A 21,013-nucleotide genomic window follows, 5' to 3' on the forward strand; every position below is an offset into this window, starting at 1 on the left:
AGCAAAATTGATTGCTGTGGGTAAAGGAAAACTTGTGGTCTCATATTACAAGCTGTGCCGGCAGGAAAGAGGAGATGCTATACAGACACAGTGAGAAAATCAATGGCTTCCCCTGCCAAAGACCATTTCTGCGCACAAAGGCAAATACAATATCTGGTTTCTGAAAAAGTAGACATTAAGGGTTATATACTGTAGAGTGCTGTCTCACATTTATATTAACGCAACTGTTGCAATGGAGCTTTTTTTTTTAATATTTAGTGATGAGCTTATATACATTTATTAAACTCCCACTATCGGTGTCTTCTTTACACTGGTTACCATGGCAAATAATTGATTCTCAGTGACATTACTAAATGACTTTAAACCTTACAGATTAATGGAATTAATCAGCCTTAATGACAAATTAAGTATTCCTATTAATCAAGACAACTGCTCTGCTGTGGAGTGGAAGCACTGGGAAACTCTTTACAGACATCAAATATCAAACTTGTATAGCAGTGGAGTCATAAATTGATTTACATTTTTTTCAAGTATGATTTTCCTTCTCTATGTTTTATGCTCTATCTATTTATTGATTGATTTATTAGTTATTAGAGTATCTATTTGTTTTGTTATTTTTTTTGTGTAATTTTCAAGCAACTACATCAAATAAGTATAGTCTCATGAGATTTTACAATCTGATTGATAAGACATTGACAATGCTTTATTTTGTATTACAAATCCAGTTTCCTCCCACAGTCCAAAAACATGTATGTCAGGTTGATTGGTGACTCTAAATTGCCCATAGGAGTGAGTGTGTGTGTGTGAGGTTGTTTGTCTCTATGTGGCCCTGTGATGGACTGGTGACCTGGCAACAATGGCAAGTATTTGATGGATCATTTAAATACAATCATATGTTAAGAACATAGCTTTAAGCAAACTAAATAAATTAAATTGGACTTAAAATTTTGTGCAGACAAAAGACTGAAATCTAAAAAAGAGATGAACCTGTTTGGAAAATATCCAAGACAAATGTATTAAGAGCTGGCAAGAGTATAAAATTAAACAGAGGAAGTCCAAGCTAGAATCTTTCAAGATGTTTTCAAGAGAAGAGCTGAAGCTCTCAGTGAGCTGCCAAGTGTTCCAGCTGGCATAAGCTGATTAGTTAATTATGCACATTAACATGTCCATATAGCAAAAAGAAGTTTCCAGAGAGACAGTAGCTACTTTTCAATTTCACAATGTCTCTGTTATTGCAACATGTGCAGTGCAAATTTTCTGGCAGGTTTTACTCCACTACTGTCGAGAATTTCTTGGTGACTGTGTGTCTTTATGTCATATATCTTAATTGTTTTGCAGTCAACAAATTACTTAGTAAGTACAAACATCCCTGCATTATGGTTTTAAATTCTGAACCACATTTCAGGTGGCATGTACACTGTCTCCACTCACTGGAAGGAAAGCTTGAAACATTGAATACATAGTTTTTGAGGCCATTTTAATAAAATATTTGAAGTAAAACTTCAAATTCTTAGCTCAAACTTCTTTATATTTATATCTTATCATTTAATATGGGTTCAACTTAAAATGACAAGCAGCCAGTGCTATGTAAATAAGCAGTTTAGGGGCTATATACAAGCACTGCTGTGTAAATTGTAGAACGGTTCACAAATGAAACAAACTGTGAAAGGCTTGTAACAATATCAAATATGTCCCACTTAGCTGCAGCTCATGGCTTTTTTTCTCCCAGTTTGCCTTGTAAAACCAAGCACCCTTGCTAGTCAACTGTTTAGGCATAAACACATTAACATCAACACATGTGCAGTGTAACTCAGTTCAGTAAACCAGCCTTCATATTTTGATAAAGCACATTCCTTATAATCCATACCATGCACATCTGCACAGTAAATGACAAGATGTAGAGTTTTTAGAGTAAATGGTGTAGACATGGCCTTGTGTAGACTTTGATAGTACAAAATGTGTCACTTAATTTGCAGCTTATTAAATTTATTTGTGGCCGGCAAAGGTTAAAGGATAAGCTATGAAAGTAATTCCCTTTTGTGGGTTCATTTGTCATCTCCTGTCTTCAAGGTTTTCACATCCAATTATCTCCTTAAAGTGATAAATATGTGTGGTGTATGGCAGTGGCACCCCAATAATCACCTCTGTCACTGATGATGCAGAGTGAGCTACATGTAAAGCTTATGTGTGAAATGTTTGAAAGAACTGCATCAGTCCCTGTGCAAATTGTACATTGGTGCTAATGCAGACATACTGTCACATCAGTGCTGTAACAGTGACATCTCCTCATATCTGCTGATAAATCATATCTGGCTGAACAGGTGATGCATGTCATTATGTATAAGTAGACAAAAGGCCTATTAAATTTTTACGTGAAGCTTTACTTGTGTCATCAGCATCTTTGGACAGTGACAAAACATATAACTCAAATTCTTTGGCATAGATTTAAGCTTTCTGAAGTTAAATAAGTGTTTTCCTGCCTGTTCCTTTTTTTTTTCTTTTCTTTTTTATAACAGGATCTCGGGAACTTGAGTAAATGTAGTCTAACATATGCAGAGCAAGGCACACATAACAATTAAGCAAATGACTACCGTGAGAGTGGAAGTTTGCACAGGCAGATGTGGATGAAGTAAATAGTGGCAACATAGCAAGCGAAGCACTACATACACATCAGGGAAAAAATAAAGCTGTTTCTGTGGTGAAACACACAGGTCCAAAAGACAAAGCACATTAAACCCACACAGGAGAGACAAAGACAAGTGGAGAGAAATAAGTGAAGCGACCTATCACAGTCACAGCTGTAATAACACTGGCAGGACAACTTGATAGGCTCCTATCTGCTGGTGGCATTTGGTTGGAGCAGCATGCAAAGGAATGGAGTCTCTGATTCTTGGGGAAATAGTGATACCCTCATACTAAATGACTACTATGATGATCTGAGTGGCTCAGTATAAAGTATGTGCTATGATGAAACTTTGCTGGGGTTCCAGTGTACAGTGTATTAGCCCCAGGATTCCAGGTGAATAATATGAGTAGTGTGTAAAAACAATAAATGGTGCTACCCCTAAAGTCTTTTTTATTTCTAGAAGTTGGCAGTCCTCTGAAAAATATTGCGGCCGTATGACAGAATTGGGTTGTGGCTATTTGTTCCCTGGCTTTGGCAAAATCTATCAGTAAAATTCATGGATTTAGACCCAGCAAGGCAGTGGTTGACATGGAATCATTCACATCATTGAAAAAGCGAGGATGGTTTTAAATGTGACCTACAATACTCATGCCCTTTATGAATTGGCATGAGGTGATATACATGCATAAGTTGAGCTTTATAAAGACGGTGGTGTCCCTGAGGAGCTCAGTGTTGGGTAGGTAGGCAGAAAATGGTGGTTCTTGATGGTTGTAATGTTTAAACCTCTACAACTGCTTAATGTTTTTGAAGTCAGTCAAGAAGAACCCATTGCCAGCTGTCAAAGAGTAAGGATGTATTCATCTCTATAGGTAATGCCTTGTGACTGCATTTCCCCTGCTGCCGTCTGTGGTCTTGTTAAAGGAATAATCCCTCCTCCCACATAGATTATCATTTAATACAGTTAGGCCCTTTTTATTAATGCCATAAGACTGGAGAAAACAGTGAAAAATTAAATTTTATGTCCAAGGTGAGAAATCCTACACTAGTCTAAAAAATTGCATCATCCTGCGAATGTGTTTGAAAGTGTATACACAGTGCTTTTTACATAGGTAAAACAGAGCAAGGTTTCTATGTTATTCATGGATATAAACACCCCATGTTTAAAATGTAGGAATCTGGTTGAAAATCAGTGAAGTCTCCCTTTACAACTCAAGAAACATTACAAAGTTCTGGTGCGATCCCTCAATGTCATGGAGATAAGTGAAGATACTTCAGACATTTAGCATTGTGATACTGGCTTTTATCCAACAACAGAACCAAGATTGTGTGACAGTCCCTAAAGAATGTTCATCCATCTATATGTCAAGTAGATATACTTAATTCATCCAACTCTCTAGGAAGAACACAGCTACTAGCACGGAGTGGGTGATATCAGGATGCCAGAGGAGATTAGCAGCAGGCTGAATATCAGAGTATACTGTTGTCGTGCTCAGGCTGTGTACAGTACAAGCAGCACTTCAGAGGGATGCAACCCAGCACAATCTGGGATGATCAGTCTTGCGCTGCTCAGCTGCATTTGGGTCATCGTCTCCCTCTCACCTTCTCCTTGTCTTGTCAGTGGCACAGCCTTTTCATGTTACTGATGGTAACACATAATCGGTTGATTTTTCCCAGCTGAGAGGAAGCAGATGTGTTTCTTCTGGATCAGTGGCGTATTGTATAAATGTGCATGATTGAAACACCATTGTATGCAAACATTTGGAAGCAGGTAACAGTTTGGTTTGATTAAGCTCTCCTCTTAACCCAGATCAGTTGGATTACAGTGATTGAGAAACTCCAGAAAAGTCAGACTGTGGCATAAGTTGGAGAATGACCACAGATGAGCTAATAGGTGACAGTGTAGGATGATTAACCAGATGCATGTGTGGACATGAGTGATTCCCTATGTTGAAGAAAGGTAGGGAGAGAGAGTGAGACAGAAGCAGAGCTCAGAACAGCTGAAGTCAGTGAAATTAATTTTCTTGAGAGCAAATCTTAAATTAAATAAATTTAGCAAAAAGCAAATGTTAATAGATTTCACTTTTAAATATAGCTTTTACTGTGCACACAGTTCCCAAGATTTGAAACAGTAAGTTATATTGAATGAATCTTACAGTACATGTTTGTAGAGGAAGGTACTAGGCTTTATTTTACTAAAATAGTACATACATATAATAATAAACATAGATGTCATCATACAAGTGTGTCTGAACATTGAATTAAATTGTTGTCAGTAGTTAGAATAATTGTGAATTCTGATGATTTAATTATGTACAGTCAAACATTTGATACATTTGTAACATGGGCTTAGTTGTCATAAAATTAGTTGTCATAAAGTGCTCATCAGACTGTAAGCATTTTAAAGTTTTATTCATTCAGTATTCAAAATGTGGTGTTGAATCACAATCACATAAATGAATATATTAAAGAAGTAAATTAGCCCAGCTGTTTGGCAGTGGTTCCTAAAGCATCACTGCATGTTGACACTTCACGGAGAGCATCATCTGATGTGGAGGAGAGGCTAGAAGGTACAATAAGTAGACGTAATGCAAGATTGATTCCTGCTCAGTGCCTGTGCGCATGAATTTGTTGTAATCAAACCGGGTATTATCATTACACCAGTTTTACCAAGCACTGCTTCCTAATCGAATCTCTATGTGAAATACAGTGCTGCTGACAAAGAACTCTATTTCTTTTAATCAACAGAATTAGCTGGGTGTTTGTTTCATCCATCCACTGAGGAGAGTGGCTTTAATTTGTCCCACTGAAACTCTCATCTCTTCTTGAGTGTTTATGCAGCGAAGATGAAGTGTGTCCTTTAAAAACAAAAAAAAAAAACAACAAAAAAAAAGCTGTCTCAGTGATAGTAAAGGCATTGTAGCATGAAAGGATTTAAGTGGGATTTTGATCATCGGGAATAGCAATCATCATCTTTTTATTTCAAGAACAACGGACTTGTACTTTATTGAAAACGGACAGTAAGAATGCATTAGGAACTTTGAAGGGGGAACCATCTTCAGTGTCCTTGCTCTCCAGGTTTGACCCTGCCCCCCCCCCAGTGGAAAGCCATCTTTGCAACCTTGAATTTTTTGGCAGCTCACAGAGAGAATCTTCTTAAACCCAGCATTTTTATTACTGTCATACGATATTGATTCAAAAAAAACAAAAAACAAAAACAGAACTGTTGAAAACAGAAAGAGGCTCTTTTTAGTGCAGAAATACAAACTGAAAGTTCGAATCACCTTAAATACGTCCTTTATTTTACACACTGCTCAGTGTTTTATCATTATTTGTCCTACTACTCTACGCACAAAACTGAATCAATACGAACAGCACCTGCAGCGAAGTATTCTTGCTGAACTAATTAAAGAAACAGAATGTTAGAGGGACAATGTCTCCAGGTGGTTTCTCTTGTAATCAGTGAGAGGCACACAACCATTTAGCCACAGCTGTTACGCTGAAAAAAGTATTAAGTGAAATGCATGAACGCCAGCTTCAGCATACCGTAGAATCTGTAAATGCTGCATCGACTTTTGTCTGTGCATACAAACTGTACTTTGAGTCCACCTTCACGAGTTAACATGATAATATTCATGTTCTAGCACACAGTAGGATTTACACATTTCCAACTGAGCCAACAGTTTGTCAGTGCAAATACAAACAAAACAATTAACAGTTTTGAAGGTTTGATGCCAAGATGCCTTCTGTGTACTTGTTACCACATATACAGCCATGTGTAATACATTAACTACATAACTTCTTTTTTTTCTTTCTTTTTTTTCCACTATTTGAGATGGAGGTCTGAGGTGTGGCACTGCCCACTGACACAAAGCTTGGAAGCCAGGATAACAGATGCATGACTGCAAATTACTCAGCCAGCACCTGCTTTTGCAGATGTGCCAGCCCAGTTTGAGAAGGGCAAGATCAAATTTGCACCATGTAGCCATATAAAGTGACTGCATGAATATAAGACTCACACCCTTTTTACCTAACGTGTTTCTGGACATGAATGATCATGTTACGTTTACTACAATTTCAGATCCAGCCCTGCATTTATTAATTAACAATAACACTTTTCCTCCTAACCATCAAAGGATGATATTTTCTGGGTCTACTGCAGGCTAAAACAGTTTGGGTTTACCTCTGATTTTAATATATAGAATTACACTGTTAGCAGTGTGACAAAGTAGCAAAGACCATACAAGCATGGACTGAAATGGCCACCACATTAATTTATAACAATGTGTTATAAGTTGATATATGGTAATGGACGTTTTAAATCTTTGTTATAACTTCTATAGTGCTGCAATGATACTGGTGCCATTTCCCCAACCCCATTTTGTCTTTTCTCGCCTGTCTTTTCTTTCCATCCTTATAATTTCTTTATCTTGTTACCCAAATGTTTAATAAATAATTGATCATACTCAAAAGAGATTTTTGTGGGTTATTATCAGACTTCCATGGAGTGGATTGTCAGATGGGACCTGTCTTATACAGAAAATCTGCTACCTACTGGAAAAACCCCTTTACATTACTATGTTTAGTACAATTTGAACAGATATAAATATGGTTCTCGACTTCCTGCCAATGTCTTCCTAATTCAGTCATCCTGAGAACATTATCCAAGAATTCAAGAAGAATTTGTGAAGGAATCCCCATTGATTTTAAGACATGGCTGATGTAAATTTTATTAAGGCATTATCATCAGAGCCTCATTTTAATCCTGTTCAATATGGCTCTTTCTCTTTCTCTGTTTTATTCAGTTTCCCTGCAGCTAGTAAGCTGATTCAATTAGCTTCCAAATGAAGTTACGGAAGGGATGGTAAATCCATCTGCTTCCCTGATTCAATTGGGTGGGTTTTAGTGTGCCCTCTTTCCAACTATATCATTAAATGTACAGGTCTGCTTGGAACCTGTGTAATGGTACTCTTTTGTTTTCATTATCCAAGGAACCCATTTTATCCTTCAATGCCACATCCTGATCTTCATCTCTATCTCCCCCTTTCTACCTCTGTCTGTCTCACGCCCTTACCTAACGCAGGATGCATTTATCTGCTCTATCTTCCGATGATTGATTCATGAGTATGCGGCAGCGCCTGCTACAATCGTTGGATCTGCAGGAATTGTCAGAATGGAAGGCACCAGAGCTTAAATCAGTGCTGAAGAGATTAGGTCTAGTGTGTTCTGCATGTGTATCTTGTAGTTTCACCGTCTCTTGTGGCAAGCAGGGTATCCCCCCCATCACTCCATCTATTTAAATCAGACATCTTCATGGTATGCACTGAGGAAGGCATGGGCTGTATTTAAAAAGCACTTCAGCATGCTATAGTAATATAGTTAGTGCAGAGAAGTCCAAAATTAAGCTGTGGCTCTGTATACAACTGAGAATTTATTAATTTCAGAGTGTGTATTAGCTGACAGAGGCCGCTTATGTCCACAAAAGGTGTTTTGTAATTTTATGGTTACCTTTTTTATTGCGTGCAAAGAACACTATGTTTTTTTTGTGTGTGTGTGTGTGCATGTGTATGTGTGTACACACGTGAGAATTGAATATGAATATTTTATATACCATATGAGAAGCAGGAGAGAGGAGCCGAGATATCATCAGCTGTACACACAGCAGCCAGTGTTGTTAGAGGATTTTATTTTTAACTCACCTGTTTTGTAGGACCTTTAAAAATCTGTATCATTGTGGTTAGAATGGGAACACCATATTTTAAACCATTTAGATCATAAAACATTTCACATTTCACTTGGTTAAAATTCCATAAGAAAGCAGGTTTTTTTTTTTTTTATTTTATTTTATTTTTTTTATTGTTATTTTCTTCCAGCATGAACCACAGATTTGATTCAAGACAAGATCACACAGGGAGACAGACCACTTTAGATTTTATCAGCGAGTAAGCGTCTATCACTTGTCTAGTCACAGTGAACATTAAACAGAGTGTGAAATCCCTCAAGTCCCTTACTGGTGCAGCGTCAAGACCATTTTTTACGCATATGGATCTGAGTCTCCCACTTCACTCATACTGACACGGTATGCAACTCACTGGTTTTACAGATGCTGTTCTCCTTGCTGTAATAGCTTTAAATGATCCAGACCACCATGGTTGATTTCCTTCCTGTTCCTTTTTTCCATGCCCAATTCTCTTCCTCACATCCTGCAGCCATTTAGACCTAACTTGAAACGCTGGACTGAGGCTTTGTTTTAAGGCTGTGCGTTCAGGTACTAATGTTCTTTAATGCACTGGGTTTGAGGAAAGGTTCTCTTTGTTTTGGTCGGGCGGGTGACAGGAATTATATTATAGTTTAATGGTCCTGCGCTTTCTATTTTAAAGCACTTGAGTTATTGTGTTAAATTATAAATGAAAAAAAAAGATGCCTACAAAATGAAAAGCTAACCATGCAGGTGTGTGTGTTGCAAGCTGTTAAAGGAAAGGGTCTTTTTTTTTTTCAATCCAGGCTAATATTAAAATGTTAAATCTGTAATCATACATAACACAGCAACACTTTTATTTGTGAATGAGCTTAAACAAGCAGCGTTTTACAGTAAGGCAGACATGTCTATGTTTTAATGATAAGCAACACTAAGAGTTAGCAACCATGCTGCATGCTGTGCTTGGATACTTCATTACTTTGAACTATATACAAATGTCAGTTGCTAATATTCGTATAGTAAAATGTTAATATTTAACAGGCATAATGTTTGCTACCATAGTGTGGCGTGTCATCATTCTTCGGGGACCATACATTTGTACAAAAATCTTTACAATGTGTTGTGGAAATACTGAGGTATTTAACTGGATAAATCAAAAATAATGAGCTACTGGTGGAGCTAAATAAGAAATAAGAAGACCACCAAGGTTTATTCTGTCTTTTTCAGATTGCTTAGTGCTTTCTCACATACAGGTATCATTCCTTACGTGTTTGAGCACATTAGGCACGTACTTGGTAAATGGAAAAAGTGCACAGGTAGATATTTTTGGAGAGAATAACAAAGAATGCAATTTCAATTACGTGCACTATTTGCTTCATGTGTGCTGGCATGCAGACTGGAGTGAAGAGGAGGAGGAGCAAAGGACAGGATGTTTAATGCACAGTGATGTTCGTGCCATGTAAAACTGTTTGGCCTACAAATTGGTGCGCTTGCCACCATTTTTGCAATCCGGTCTGAGTCACTGCGTGCGTGCCTTTCCCTTATTTACACCCCCAGTATTTTGGCTGTGTGATGTGCCATGACCAGCCAACCAGCTGACTCTCATGATGTACTGCCAGAACAAGTCCTATTGCTCTGTAACAATGACATCTATCCTCGTGCCAGGACAGCTCCACATGGAGATGTTTCTTTCAGCAGAGTGTGTTCGACTCACATTCCACATTTAGCTCTGTCAAAAAACATTACACAGGAGTCAAATACCAACAAAGAGAAGATGTTTAGGTTTATGCTGGATTGTGAAGTGACCGGTCTAAGACAGCATGCTGCTTTCTCTCTCTGACATGTCCTTTACTATCATCAGTGCTCCACAATAGTTGAGCCAGCCTTCACAATATCTGCACTAGTTTCTTCATGTGATTCACCCACCGTATGTCCCAGCACTCAGCACAGATATGTGAGTCAGTGTGTGCTTGCAGCAGGAGTGCCACCTAAGAAGCATGCCAAAATGAACAACAGGGCTCAGTAATAATATCACTATGTGATGCTGTATGTTGCCTCTGACATACACATAATACAACAAATGATAAGTGAGACAGATACTCGCAGTAACACATGATAAACCATACTGTAGAAAAACAAAACAAAGAAAAATGAAGCTGGTTTTGAGTGTATGAACCTGTATTACTCACATTGTTGGGGGCCGCCGTCCTCAGATTTTCATCTTTCTTGCCCAACATGGTCAGTACTGCTGTTTAGGCTCTCTCAGCGTATAAAGGTGGACTGTCAAAATATTTCAGTTTAGTCATGATGACGTTGCTAGGTCTAAAGAAACTTTTTTTTTTTTTCGTTATGACCTACAGCTATTTATAATCAACAACCTAGATTTTCTTTTTTAATCAGTCATTAGGGTTCTTTGTACAACAGTTTATCAAATGCTACAGGCTGTTTGTTTGCTATAGTAATGACCCAAACAAATAAAATTAATGAGTGCAACTTTCACTCTAATTTATTTTGGCTGATGTGATTGCTGAGTACAGCTTTAAATATGCTGCACAGCATTTTATGTGTTCATTTTTATTTTTGTGGTGCTGGAGCTAATGTGCTTTCACACAGAAAAAGCAATACATGTCACATACATACCCATCAAACTCTCTGAGAAGTCAGGCCACTGCTTCATCTTATAGAATTAGGTAAACTAAGCTCAACTGTTGAACAGCACATCTTTAACTCAGAAAGGTGTCATGACACAAACAGGCTTTTCTTTGCGCAGTAGAAGTGCTGCACTCAGTCAGCCATCTGTCTGGAAACTCAGCCTCATCTCCTGTTTTTTTTTGTAATTTTGGTTTTGCTTAAAGCAGATTTTCTGAAGCAGGTAGTGTTGCAGCAGCAGCACAGAATAGTGTGCTTTGGCATATGACATGTAACGTTATGCTCAGATAGCTGGTAGCATGTAAAATTTCATGCAAATGGGGCTCTGAATACATCAGGTCACTTGTACTGTGGCCCCAAACACATTAAGGGACTGTGAGGGTTCCAGCGTTTCCCAGGTCAGCTGTCAATGATAGCTTGTGAACATAGCCAGGGTTATATTTTCTGGTCTTCTCACTCTGTATGCTATGAATGAATCTGACTGTTGATGACTGTATTTTAACTCTTAACAATCATCTATCCAGTTATTAACATAAACTGCAACAATTGATTATTCTCACTATTTTACACAAATCCAAAAAGAAAATGTCATAATTGAAGCAGCAGAGACCCCAAAATGTGCACTGATTTCAAACCCCACATCTGATTTTGAATCTAGTCTTTCTGTTAAAACAATTTTCATGTCAACATGGTTTCTTTTTAGGAGCCTTAACCAGATTTTGCACTGTTTAGCGTGATAATGGCTGTAACATATCAACAGCAATATCAAATGACATTTACATTGTACAGATTGTCAGCATGTTGTGGCATTTCAGTGTATGATAAAGAAAATGGCCGGTTGTTGATCGAGGCTTCCTGTGGAGAGAAGAGCAGTCAAACATGATGTGTTTTAAGCTCGCACACCAGATTTAAGCTTTAATGATAGCTGCCCTGTTGTGGGGTTGATGGTCCGTAGCACTATGCTCCTTATGGCTTTGTAAGTTATGTGCATGCAGTTCTGTTGTGCACTGTAACGTCAGAGAATACATACATTACACACCTCTGTGAGGAGTGAAAATCTTCAACACATTAGCACAGCCTGGATGAGATTGTCAGCAGGAGGCTTTGTATGTTTGTGCTGGATTCATAAAATAGGAGGTGAGCCTCATTCAGCTCCTTATAAAGCTGTCTCTCACTGCATTAATCATATAATCCTACAATGGCAAAGCCACTTCTAACAGGAACATGAGATTTACACACTAACTATCATCTTATTAAGCAAACGAGATGAGTGTTTGTCTGGCAGAAGGGCACAAGCCTTGCCCTTCTACACACTGCCACCAAAAAGAAGTGCAAATAAGTAATTGACCCTGTCATGGTTTTCGATATGCAGCTCAGATTAGAGATGAATGAATTCTATTTTTTAATCTTAGAGACAGCAAGTAAAATCCTCAGACTGATTCATGTGTTTTATGTCTTCGGAACATTGATGCCACTAGTTTTCAGAGATTGCTACAAAGGTTTCTAGTTTGTCTGGGTTAACAGCTCATGGAGGAGGGAATGGGGTTGAGAGTGTGATGGAAGAAAGAACAGAAGGTATGGGCTGGAGGACAGGCCCTGCTATAACAAGCTTATCTCGCTCCCTAATTCACTTTGGGCCATCAAAGCACTGAGAGCCGACATCGCTAGGGGCGGTCGTATTTTTTTGACCGCTACCTGTGACAGCAATTACAGGTTCCCCTTCAAGAGTGCCTTTGTCTTGGTGGCAGACTTGAGTGCTCAGGTAGAATGAGATTACCTCAACGTTCTACAACTGGAACATAATCAAAGCTTCACAATATGAGGTGTCATGCCCCTCTAAATTAACCAAGCAGCCCTTGCCAAGATTTCTTTCTGTCTGCTTTATCCCACAGTTTGTTGTGACATTATAGTCATTATATCAGGTATTCAAAAGTATTCCTATACATTACAGGAAAATAGTGCACACTGCTGCCACACATTCAGAAACAGTAACCAGCACTACTTTACACAAAAAGTGTGGTGGAGGTGGCTTCTGTTTGTAGGTGAAAATTCATGACTATTGTATTCACAACAAGCGAAGCATGCAGCATTGTTAAGAGTTAAATTATGTCAGCAGACAAACTTCAATACCTTTTTGTCCTACTTTCATTAGCTTAACATCTCGAGCTGGGAGTTATCCCACCCGGATGCGTTTTAGTGAACCAAGAGTTTGCTTTGTAGTTACTAAAGCATGGTTTTGTCTACATGACCCAGGTTTATGCCTATTTAGGTGCACAGCAGCATTGCATTTGAGAAGGCCTGTGTAATGGCCAGGGAGCATTTCTGAGGTAGGTAGGAGGAAAGACAAACTCTTGGGCAGTGTTAAAACCTCAGAGATGAAAATTCAGATTGAGCTCATACCCATCACTGCTAAAAATAAACAAATAAATAAATTATTTCTGTTTGTAACAAATTGCAGGTAGTTAAAGCATGGTGTGTTCTCCAAAGTGTCAGCCAGCAGAAGGAATGAAACTGAGCCATACAGTACCTCACACATTACTTCAGTTTGTTTGCTTATTTGTTTAATCTGCACAGAGCCCTATTGTGTTTTGTCAGAGCAGTGTGACACAGTATATGCTGGCCTATGACCAGGCCAATTAGTGTGATGTATGATTGCCTTAGTGCTGTGTATTTTCAAGACAAGAAATAAATCTGCAGGCTTTTCTCTCTCTTGCTCTCCCTGCGCTTCTAAATTTTGCCACTATCTTCCTATGTGACAGCAAAATGCCAAGTCGTACGCTGTTTTTCATCCTGCATTGAACTGTGAATCAGTGCTGCATAGATGTATGTGATAAGCGAGACATTTTTATACTGACATTTTGGCTATTAGCATTTTAAAGATTAGGTATGGTAAAGTTATACTGACATTGATTGTTTACAGTGTCTTATTATAAAACAAGATCTTTTCGAAGAAAGTTAGTCACATGGGCAGCTACTGAAATGTTGTTTGTTGTTTTGATATGTAGAAGTATTCAGGTTTGTTGTGTTTATGCACTGCATAAGGCAACACCTTTCTTTAACTTCCACGATATATTGTTCACATACATTATTCATTTGACATAATTACATTGGTGGAAAATTCTCACTTAGGAAAAAATCTAACTTGTTTGAGACAATCTGTAGCAGAGTGAGCCAGGTAAATACAGTTGAGCTATAATACCTGTGTTTTAGGGTTCAGCTTAACATAAATGTCAATATAAGAATGTTTGCTTCCTGATTGGTGCCTGTGCACTGTAAATTGTTTGCAACAAAAGAGAACCCATTAAAATTTAACCCAAATGGAGCAGTTTGGGTTTCAGAAGCTGCTGCAGCGATTTCTGTTTTGCTGAAGCAACGTTCTGAACTTAGCCTCACTGTTTTTTTTTTTTGAATAATTGAAACTGCACCCGGTGTCTGTAAACAGTAAATCCTCTGATAACATCAAAAGACATAACAAAGATAATCATTTTAATGTCTGTGACACTAGTTACATTTATTTAGCAATGAAATTGATCATTCTCCTCTCTTTCTCTGTTTTTGCTTCCTTCCCTTGGACAATGCCAGGTGGACTTGCTTGTGCCAACAAAGGTAACAGGTATCATCACCCAGGGAGCTAAAGACTTTGGCCATGTCCAGTTTGTGGGCTCATACAAAGTTGCGTACAGCAATAACGGAGAGCGGTGGACTATATATCAAGATGAGAAACAAGGCAAGGACAAGGTAAGCAGCTTTCACACTACATAATGACTGTGATCAAACACTAGTCAAAGAGCCTTACGCCAGATCTATCAACATATTTTCTGACGAGATAAAATGTCTTTATTGTCATGTACACAAAACTAACAAGTTGAAAGGTACTGCCAAAGCATAAAAACATGCCTGTGGGTACTACTGTAGCATTTCAAATTAATAAAATCACACAATGAAGTGAAGGGACATTTGTAATACAAAAAAAGCACAGAAGCCTGAAGCAGACAAAAATACAATGCAGCAAAATGTCAAAAAGACAGGTGTGAAAATGTCCATTTTGGAACCTGTCTGTTTCTTCTTTCCACCTCCCTTTAGCATCTCCTTATGTGTGGCTCAGACAGAGCCTGCCTGGTCGGTCCTATTGCCTCTCTCTGGTTTGGGATCAGATAAGGCCATGCTGTCAACCTGGCCTGGCCAGTGCTGTGCTGAAAATCTTGTTTACGGCCCTTCAACAAAGTACACATGTCCATTCCAATCGCCCACGACAACAGAGACAGTGCAGGCCTGCAGCATCCTCTCTGCTGATATCAGGAGAGCTGCAGGCACATGGTTACAGCTAAAGCTGAACCCCCTTGTCTTTCAGATACTGCTGGCAAGAGAGGTAGTGTTTACTTCTCTCTCTTGCTGTGCTATTGAAAGATAAGCTCTTTTGCTTATTCATGTAGTGGAGATGTTTCGTCTATGGAAAATCAAGAAACTGAGATAACAATCTGTTCTATTAATCCACAGTGTAAACTTGGTCTTTATCTAGTTCTTGAACATAATTTTGAAGTATTTAACATCATATAAAAAATGACTTTATATTGTAAATGTTTTTAAACTTACAGAAGACACTTCCATGAACTAATAACTCTGAATATGTGTAAAATATTTTTAATTTGACTGTAAAAGTCGTTTCATATAAATGAAAGATTTGTTAATGCGCATATTTTGTGACCAAGTGGAAAGGTTTGCACAGATAATTTGATGTGGGATATTTAGGTGTAGTTCATGCTTGAGTGCAATCTTCTTTGTAGCTGAGCAACCTCTCAGACAAGGTTAAACACACACACACACACACACACACACACACACCGAGCTAATTGCTATGTCATGTGAGAATGCAGGGTTTGGCCATTATTGGGTCAAGTATTTGATTAATAATTTAAGACAGATTGACAATAGTTAATCCATGTTGACATACATTCATTTATAAAATGCAAATTTCTTTTACACACTTAAAATAATTCTTTGATGTGAAATAATTTGTGGCTATATTTAATTTTCCATCATTTTAAAATATTTTAGTGACTAATTTATCATTGTACTTGATTCCACAGTTGAACTGCAGTCGATACACATGAAAGCATCAGCTGCTACTCATGTAAAAGCTAATCCTGAGCAGTTTGCGGATGTTATGTGGAAACTTAAACTACAATTTCAAAATAAGGTTTTCCTAAAGAAGGGCTTTTATTCTGTCTGATGTGATAAGAGTACAAGCTGAAATATGACAGCACCTTGTTAAAGCAAATAATACCTCTCAATAGCCAGCTATCAATTCATAGCCTTATCCTGGTGTGGAGCCACTGCAGCAAGCGATGCCAAAACTATTTTTCCATTTCTGCAGTTCAAATCCCTTGCTTGAGGAGTTTATAATTTCAACACCCATGATGATCTTTGGATTCGTGCCATTGCATGCTCAGCATGACTTTCACTCAGGCAATCTCAATACTGAGCACTGGATGCTTTCCAGAGCTCTGGCAAGTATTATCACAGACAGCAATGGGAAGAGAGAAACGTACAGTGGCATTTCAGGAACCTCTTATGTTAATATGATTTTATTTTAAAATCTCATTTTCACAAAAGAACTCAGGTGAAGCACAACACCTCCATCCAGCTACACCTGGATTAAAAAATCATTTTATACCAGATACAAGTGATTCTAGTAAGTACAGCAAGTACAGCATTCCATGTGTCGTTGATGCTGTATAATTCAGAGCAGAACAAAGGATGTGCAGTCGATCTGAGTGTCTATGCTCTGTATTAGAGGGCAGGCGTGTTTAGCGGGGGCTACTGAGAATGTCAATCAGTAGTCACTAGACAGAGCCAAGGGGCTGTCGAGATGTATGATTCTTCAAGGTGTTTTCCCCCTTCAGTCAGCTGAAGCAGCCATTAATGCTAGAGGACACATTTGGCTGTTGGACTCCTGAGGCTCCTCCTGGCACACCACAATGCTCGACTTGGCAGGGATATACTGTGTGTATGTGTATGTGTATGTGTGTATGTCTGGTTGGAGCACAGTGGCAGGGGCTTGTAAGTATTCTTCTCAGCTCCCCCTCCAGCTCCTGTGTGGCAGAGGCTGCAGGCAGTTAGATCTAGATTGAGAGTGGAAGCACTGTCAGAATACAGATGTTGTCAAAGCGGGGTGCGGTGGCACAGACAACAGTATCCCTCTCCAAAATCCACAGTGTCTTGTTTGTCTTTTCTTTACACAAATCCCAAATACCTGCATACTTCACTTGTAACTGAGACAAGTAACACCGTAGTTTATTGTTTGGTCATAATTAAACTGGGATACATTCCATAATTATACATATCAACTTGAAGGCATTCCCACATGCATACACTTTCCACACCTGGGTCACTAAGCTGCCTCGTCCTGCACCACTGTTCTTTCCTGGGTGTCAATATGTACACAGCCAGCTGATGGGGGCAATCAAGCACAAAAGTAATTGATTTATGGTTAATGGCTTTTCACTCAGGTGACACAGGGTTAATTAGCCATTAGAGTCTTCAAGTCCATCCAGGTCAGAGGATAACTGAATGTTAGATAGCTGAGAATACAATCATTTTAACCAGTATTATTTTCTTTTTCTACACTTTTGGAAAATACTGGCTCCAAGATTTAATGCAGCTCAGGATTAGAAAAACACAAACATAATAATAATCATAACCATAATAATAACAATAATAATCATAATAATCATCATAATAATGCCAGCCATTGGCTTGTTGTGTATTTCAGCTTGATTGAGTGCAACTGGCTCTTCTAAGTCGACATGCACTCTTGACCTGTCAGTGAAGACGTTGCTGACTTTTCCTGGTATCACCAGTGCTGGCTCAGGCAACATGAGGGCACAGAGAGAGATCTGAGGGACCTGCTCAATTGACCTGTACAGCAGGTTTAAATAATACAGTATGGCCAGTGTTGTATCTCCAGAGACGCACAAGGCTTGCCTTAGTAATGTGAACCCCTGACTCCACCAGCCTAGAAAATCAATAGTTGGGAGCAGAGTTGTGGCTCTTGGGTCAGTCTGAAGACACACACACACACACACACACACACGCACACACACACACACACCCACACACACACACACACGCACACACACACACACAGAAATGTGTTCTGTATCTTTGTGTCTTAACTGTAGGATAATATGATTATACATGGGGGAGATGAGGTGAGGCCCACTAAGTTGCCAGTAGCTTTTCCTCTGCTGTCCTGGTGCGGCTGCAGTCAGGCAGGCTGACCACAAGTCAGGGAGTGCCTGTTGGGATTTAGCTGCAGTAGCTGTTTCATTTATACTTTGCTGTATCTGTATTTTCTTTTCTCATTTCTGTCCCGGGACACAAATGACATCTATTATTTCCTCTGCCTAATGAAACCTAAATGTAGTTGCAGAAATATGATTCTGGTGCAACCATTTTGTAGATTCTGACACTGTTCTAACTTAACCGTTACTCAGTCTGCATTGATTAAAGCTGAAATGGACAACACAAAGCCAGTAATACTGTGTAAAAATAACACACTTTAGGCAAATGCATATGGTATACTTTCAGTACCAAAATAAATACATTATACATATATATATATATAACAATTTGTGCAGGTACCATAAAGGCCAGAAATACTGTACGTGCCAACCTGAAATTCAGTGTTTTTCTTGAGGATTTTCATTCTCTTCTACTTCCTACTATAACCTTACTACATTTCAGAGGAATATGTTATATAGTATGTATCCACTGCATTCAGTAACCCTCAGTTACTAGTTACATATCAGAACCAGTGAATAAAACAAAATAGAGTATAATAATATGATTGCATGAGAAGTTACTAAACTCCAAATATACTGTGCCATTAAGGTAATGTAACAATAATGCATTAATACTCATAAATCCAACAATATAATATACATGAGTGTGAAATGTCTTGTTCTCCCTAATGAGTACTTTTACCTTTGGTGTTCAAGTATTTTTTTTATTAGTACTTTTTTACTGTTAGTTATAACAGAGTACTTTTATACTGTTATACTTCTTGTCCAAGGACACTTCAACATGCACTAGAAAAGCTGCAGATCAAACCGGTGACCCTGCAGTTAGCGTTTGTTTGCTTTTCCACAGATACAGCCTTTATGTGACTACAGTCTAAGCACTGTGCTACAATATAGATGAGATACACAGGGAAGAGTGTGCACTTCACTGCAGGAGGAAAATAATGAAAAAGAATGCATGATGAAAAGGTGGCGCGCACTCGTTTGTATTTGACATGTGAAATAAGAAAAGTAATGAAAGTGTACAGCTGTCTTCTGAGTTCAGCTTCAGTCCTACGAGTGAGTCACAAAAGCACTGAAAACAAGAAAACCAAACATGCGCCAAATAAAGAATTACATCAAAGCAGTCATGTTAGAAAAAAAAAACAAAAAACGCACACACACACATGAGCCACAGGGAAGGCAAAGATTTGATAACTAATAACCTTGGGCTACAAGAAAAAACGTTTTCTGTTTCCAAATTGAAATGGACATCTACACATATGAGTAGTTTAGAATTGCCAAATAATCTAACATGCATATCTTTAGACTGTGAAATAGAGCCACAGTACATTGAGAAAGCAGTGCAGAGATGGGGGAGAACATGCAAACCTCACACAGAAAAGCCCCGGTCAGCCATAGCCTCAAACCTAGAGTCTTATGTCTGAGGTAACAGTCCTGATTATCAGAATTTTATAACTTCAAACACATGGTTATCTGTGTGTGTGTGTGTGTGTGTGTGTGTGTGTGTGTGTGTGTGTGAGAGGGTGTGTGAGGGTGTGTGTGTGTGTGTGTGTCTGTGTGTTCAAATACTGTAGTGTAACAGAGAAAAGGTAACTTTTTCTTTAATCACACATTTTTAATATCAGTATAGCCATTCTCAGAACATAGCTTCTGTCATTAGCCTGTGCTGTGGTTCACTTTATTTGAAAAGGTAGAAACTGTAAACACAAAGTTTGTCTGCAGCTACATTACCGGTTGGTTCTCTATGTTAGTATTTGTGTGTCTCTTACGCACTAGGTAGAATAACAACCTAGCTCTGCAGTGCATAACTATCATTATCTAATAATAACTATAGCTGTCTAATAATTATAGCATTTTTGCGTATATACTTTCACAAGTGAATTTCAAGCTTCAGCTAGACACGATTTGTCTTGTTCAAAAATAGACGGAAGAGATAGTTATGCAGAGAAAACAGCCACCATCACACAAACCCTATTGTTAGAATTAAGCAGGGGGGGGCGTGATGTCACAGCATGTGCAGTTTGTCACATGTTATAACGCTGCCCTGTCATTGGTTGATACAGCTTAGGCAAAAGGAGAAGTGCTCAGTTTGATGTATTATATTAGGGTGTGAATCAGGTTTGCAATCTAAAAATGTCTAATTGTGCAGCCTTCGTATTGATAAAATAGACTCACAATTACTTTCTGCATAAGTCGGTCCTGATTAACTCTTCAGTCCATCACCAAGAGGTGCTAACATGTATGGAGTCATTTACTAATTACTTAATCATTGGTTCATGGTTCCCTCAGGTAGTGTGGCACTTGAAATTTCTTGTGGGTGTTGAAAACCCATTTATTATACTGGAGAACATCAAAATCCAGAAACAGCACTTATGACTTTCCAAAGGGAATAGTTGAAGTTTTACACTAAAAACAGTCAACCTCCATCTCCAACACCTGCTTGGATTTAGCCCATTGATTTTCCATTCCACACAAAAAAGTGAATCCCTTTATATGATGATTACACAGGCATAATCACGTCTGTTTAATTAAAATGATCATATCCTTTAATGAAGCAGTCCCTGTAGATACATTTCTTTTTAATATATTTGATACTATTGTCAATCAAGCATACACCAACACAAATTTTCTAATAATCCTTTTATGGCAATTATGGTTGTTTGTATGTGGTAGTTAATAAACCCTTCAACCATTGTTTCACTGGTTAACTGATATGCTCACATGTGTGGTGGATAAAGA

At 38.4% G+C, this 21,013-nt stretch overlaps 1 protein-coding gene across 4 annotated transcripts in view; it reads left to right on the forward strand.

The window, feature by feature from the left end:
* The window catches only part of edil3a (EGF-like repeats and discoidin I-like domains 3a), a 104,735-nt gene that overhangs the window by 80,167 nt on the left and 3,555 nt on the right, over positions 1-21,013 (forward strand). For all 4 annotated transcript variants that reach the window (XM_026320726.1, XM_026320727.1, XM_026320728.1 and 1 more), the window contains one exon: positions 14,553-14,708. In XM_026320726.1, the coding sequence (XP_026176511.1) occupies positions 14,553-14,708 (156 nt within the window). The remainder of the gene's footprint in view (positions 1-14,552; positions 14,709-21,013) is intronic.

This window comes from Mastacembelus armatus, chromosome 9 (genome assembly GCF_900324485.2).
Source record: "Mastacembelus armatus chromosome 9, fMasArm1.2, whole genome shotgun sequence".
Lineage (NCBI taxonomy): Eukaryota > Metazoa > Chordata > Actinopteri > Synbranchiformes > Mastacembelidae > Mastacembelus > Mastacembelus armatus.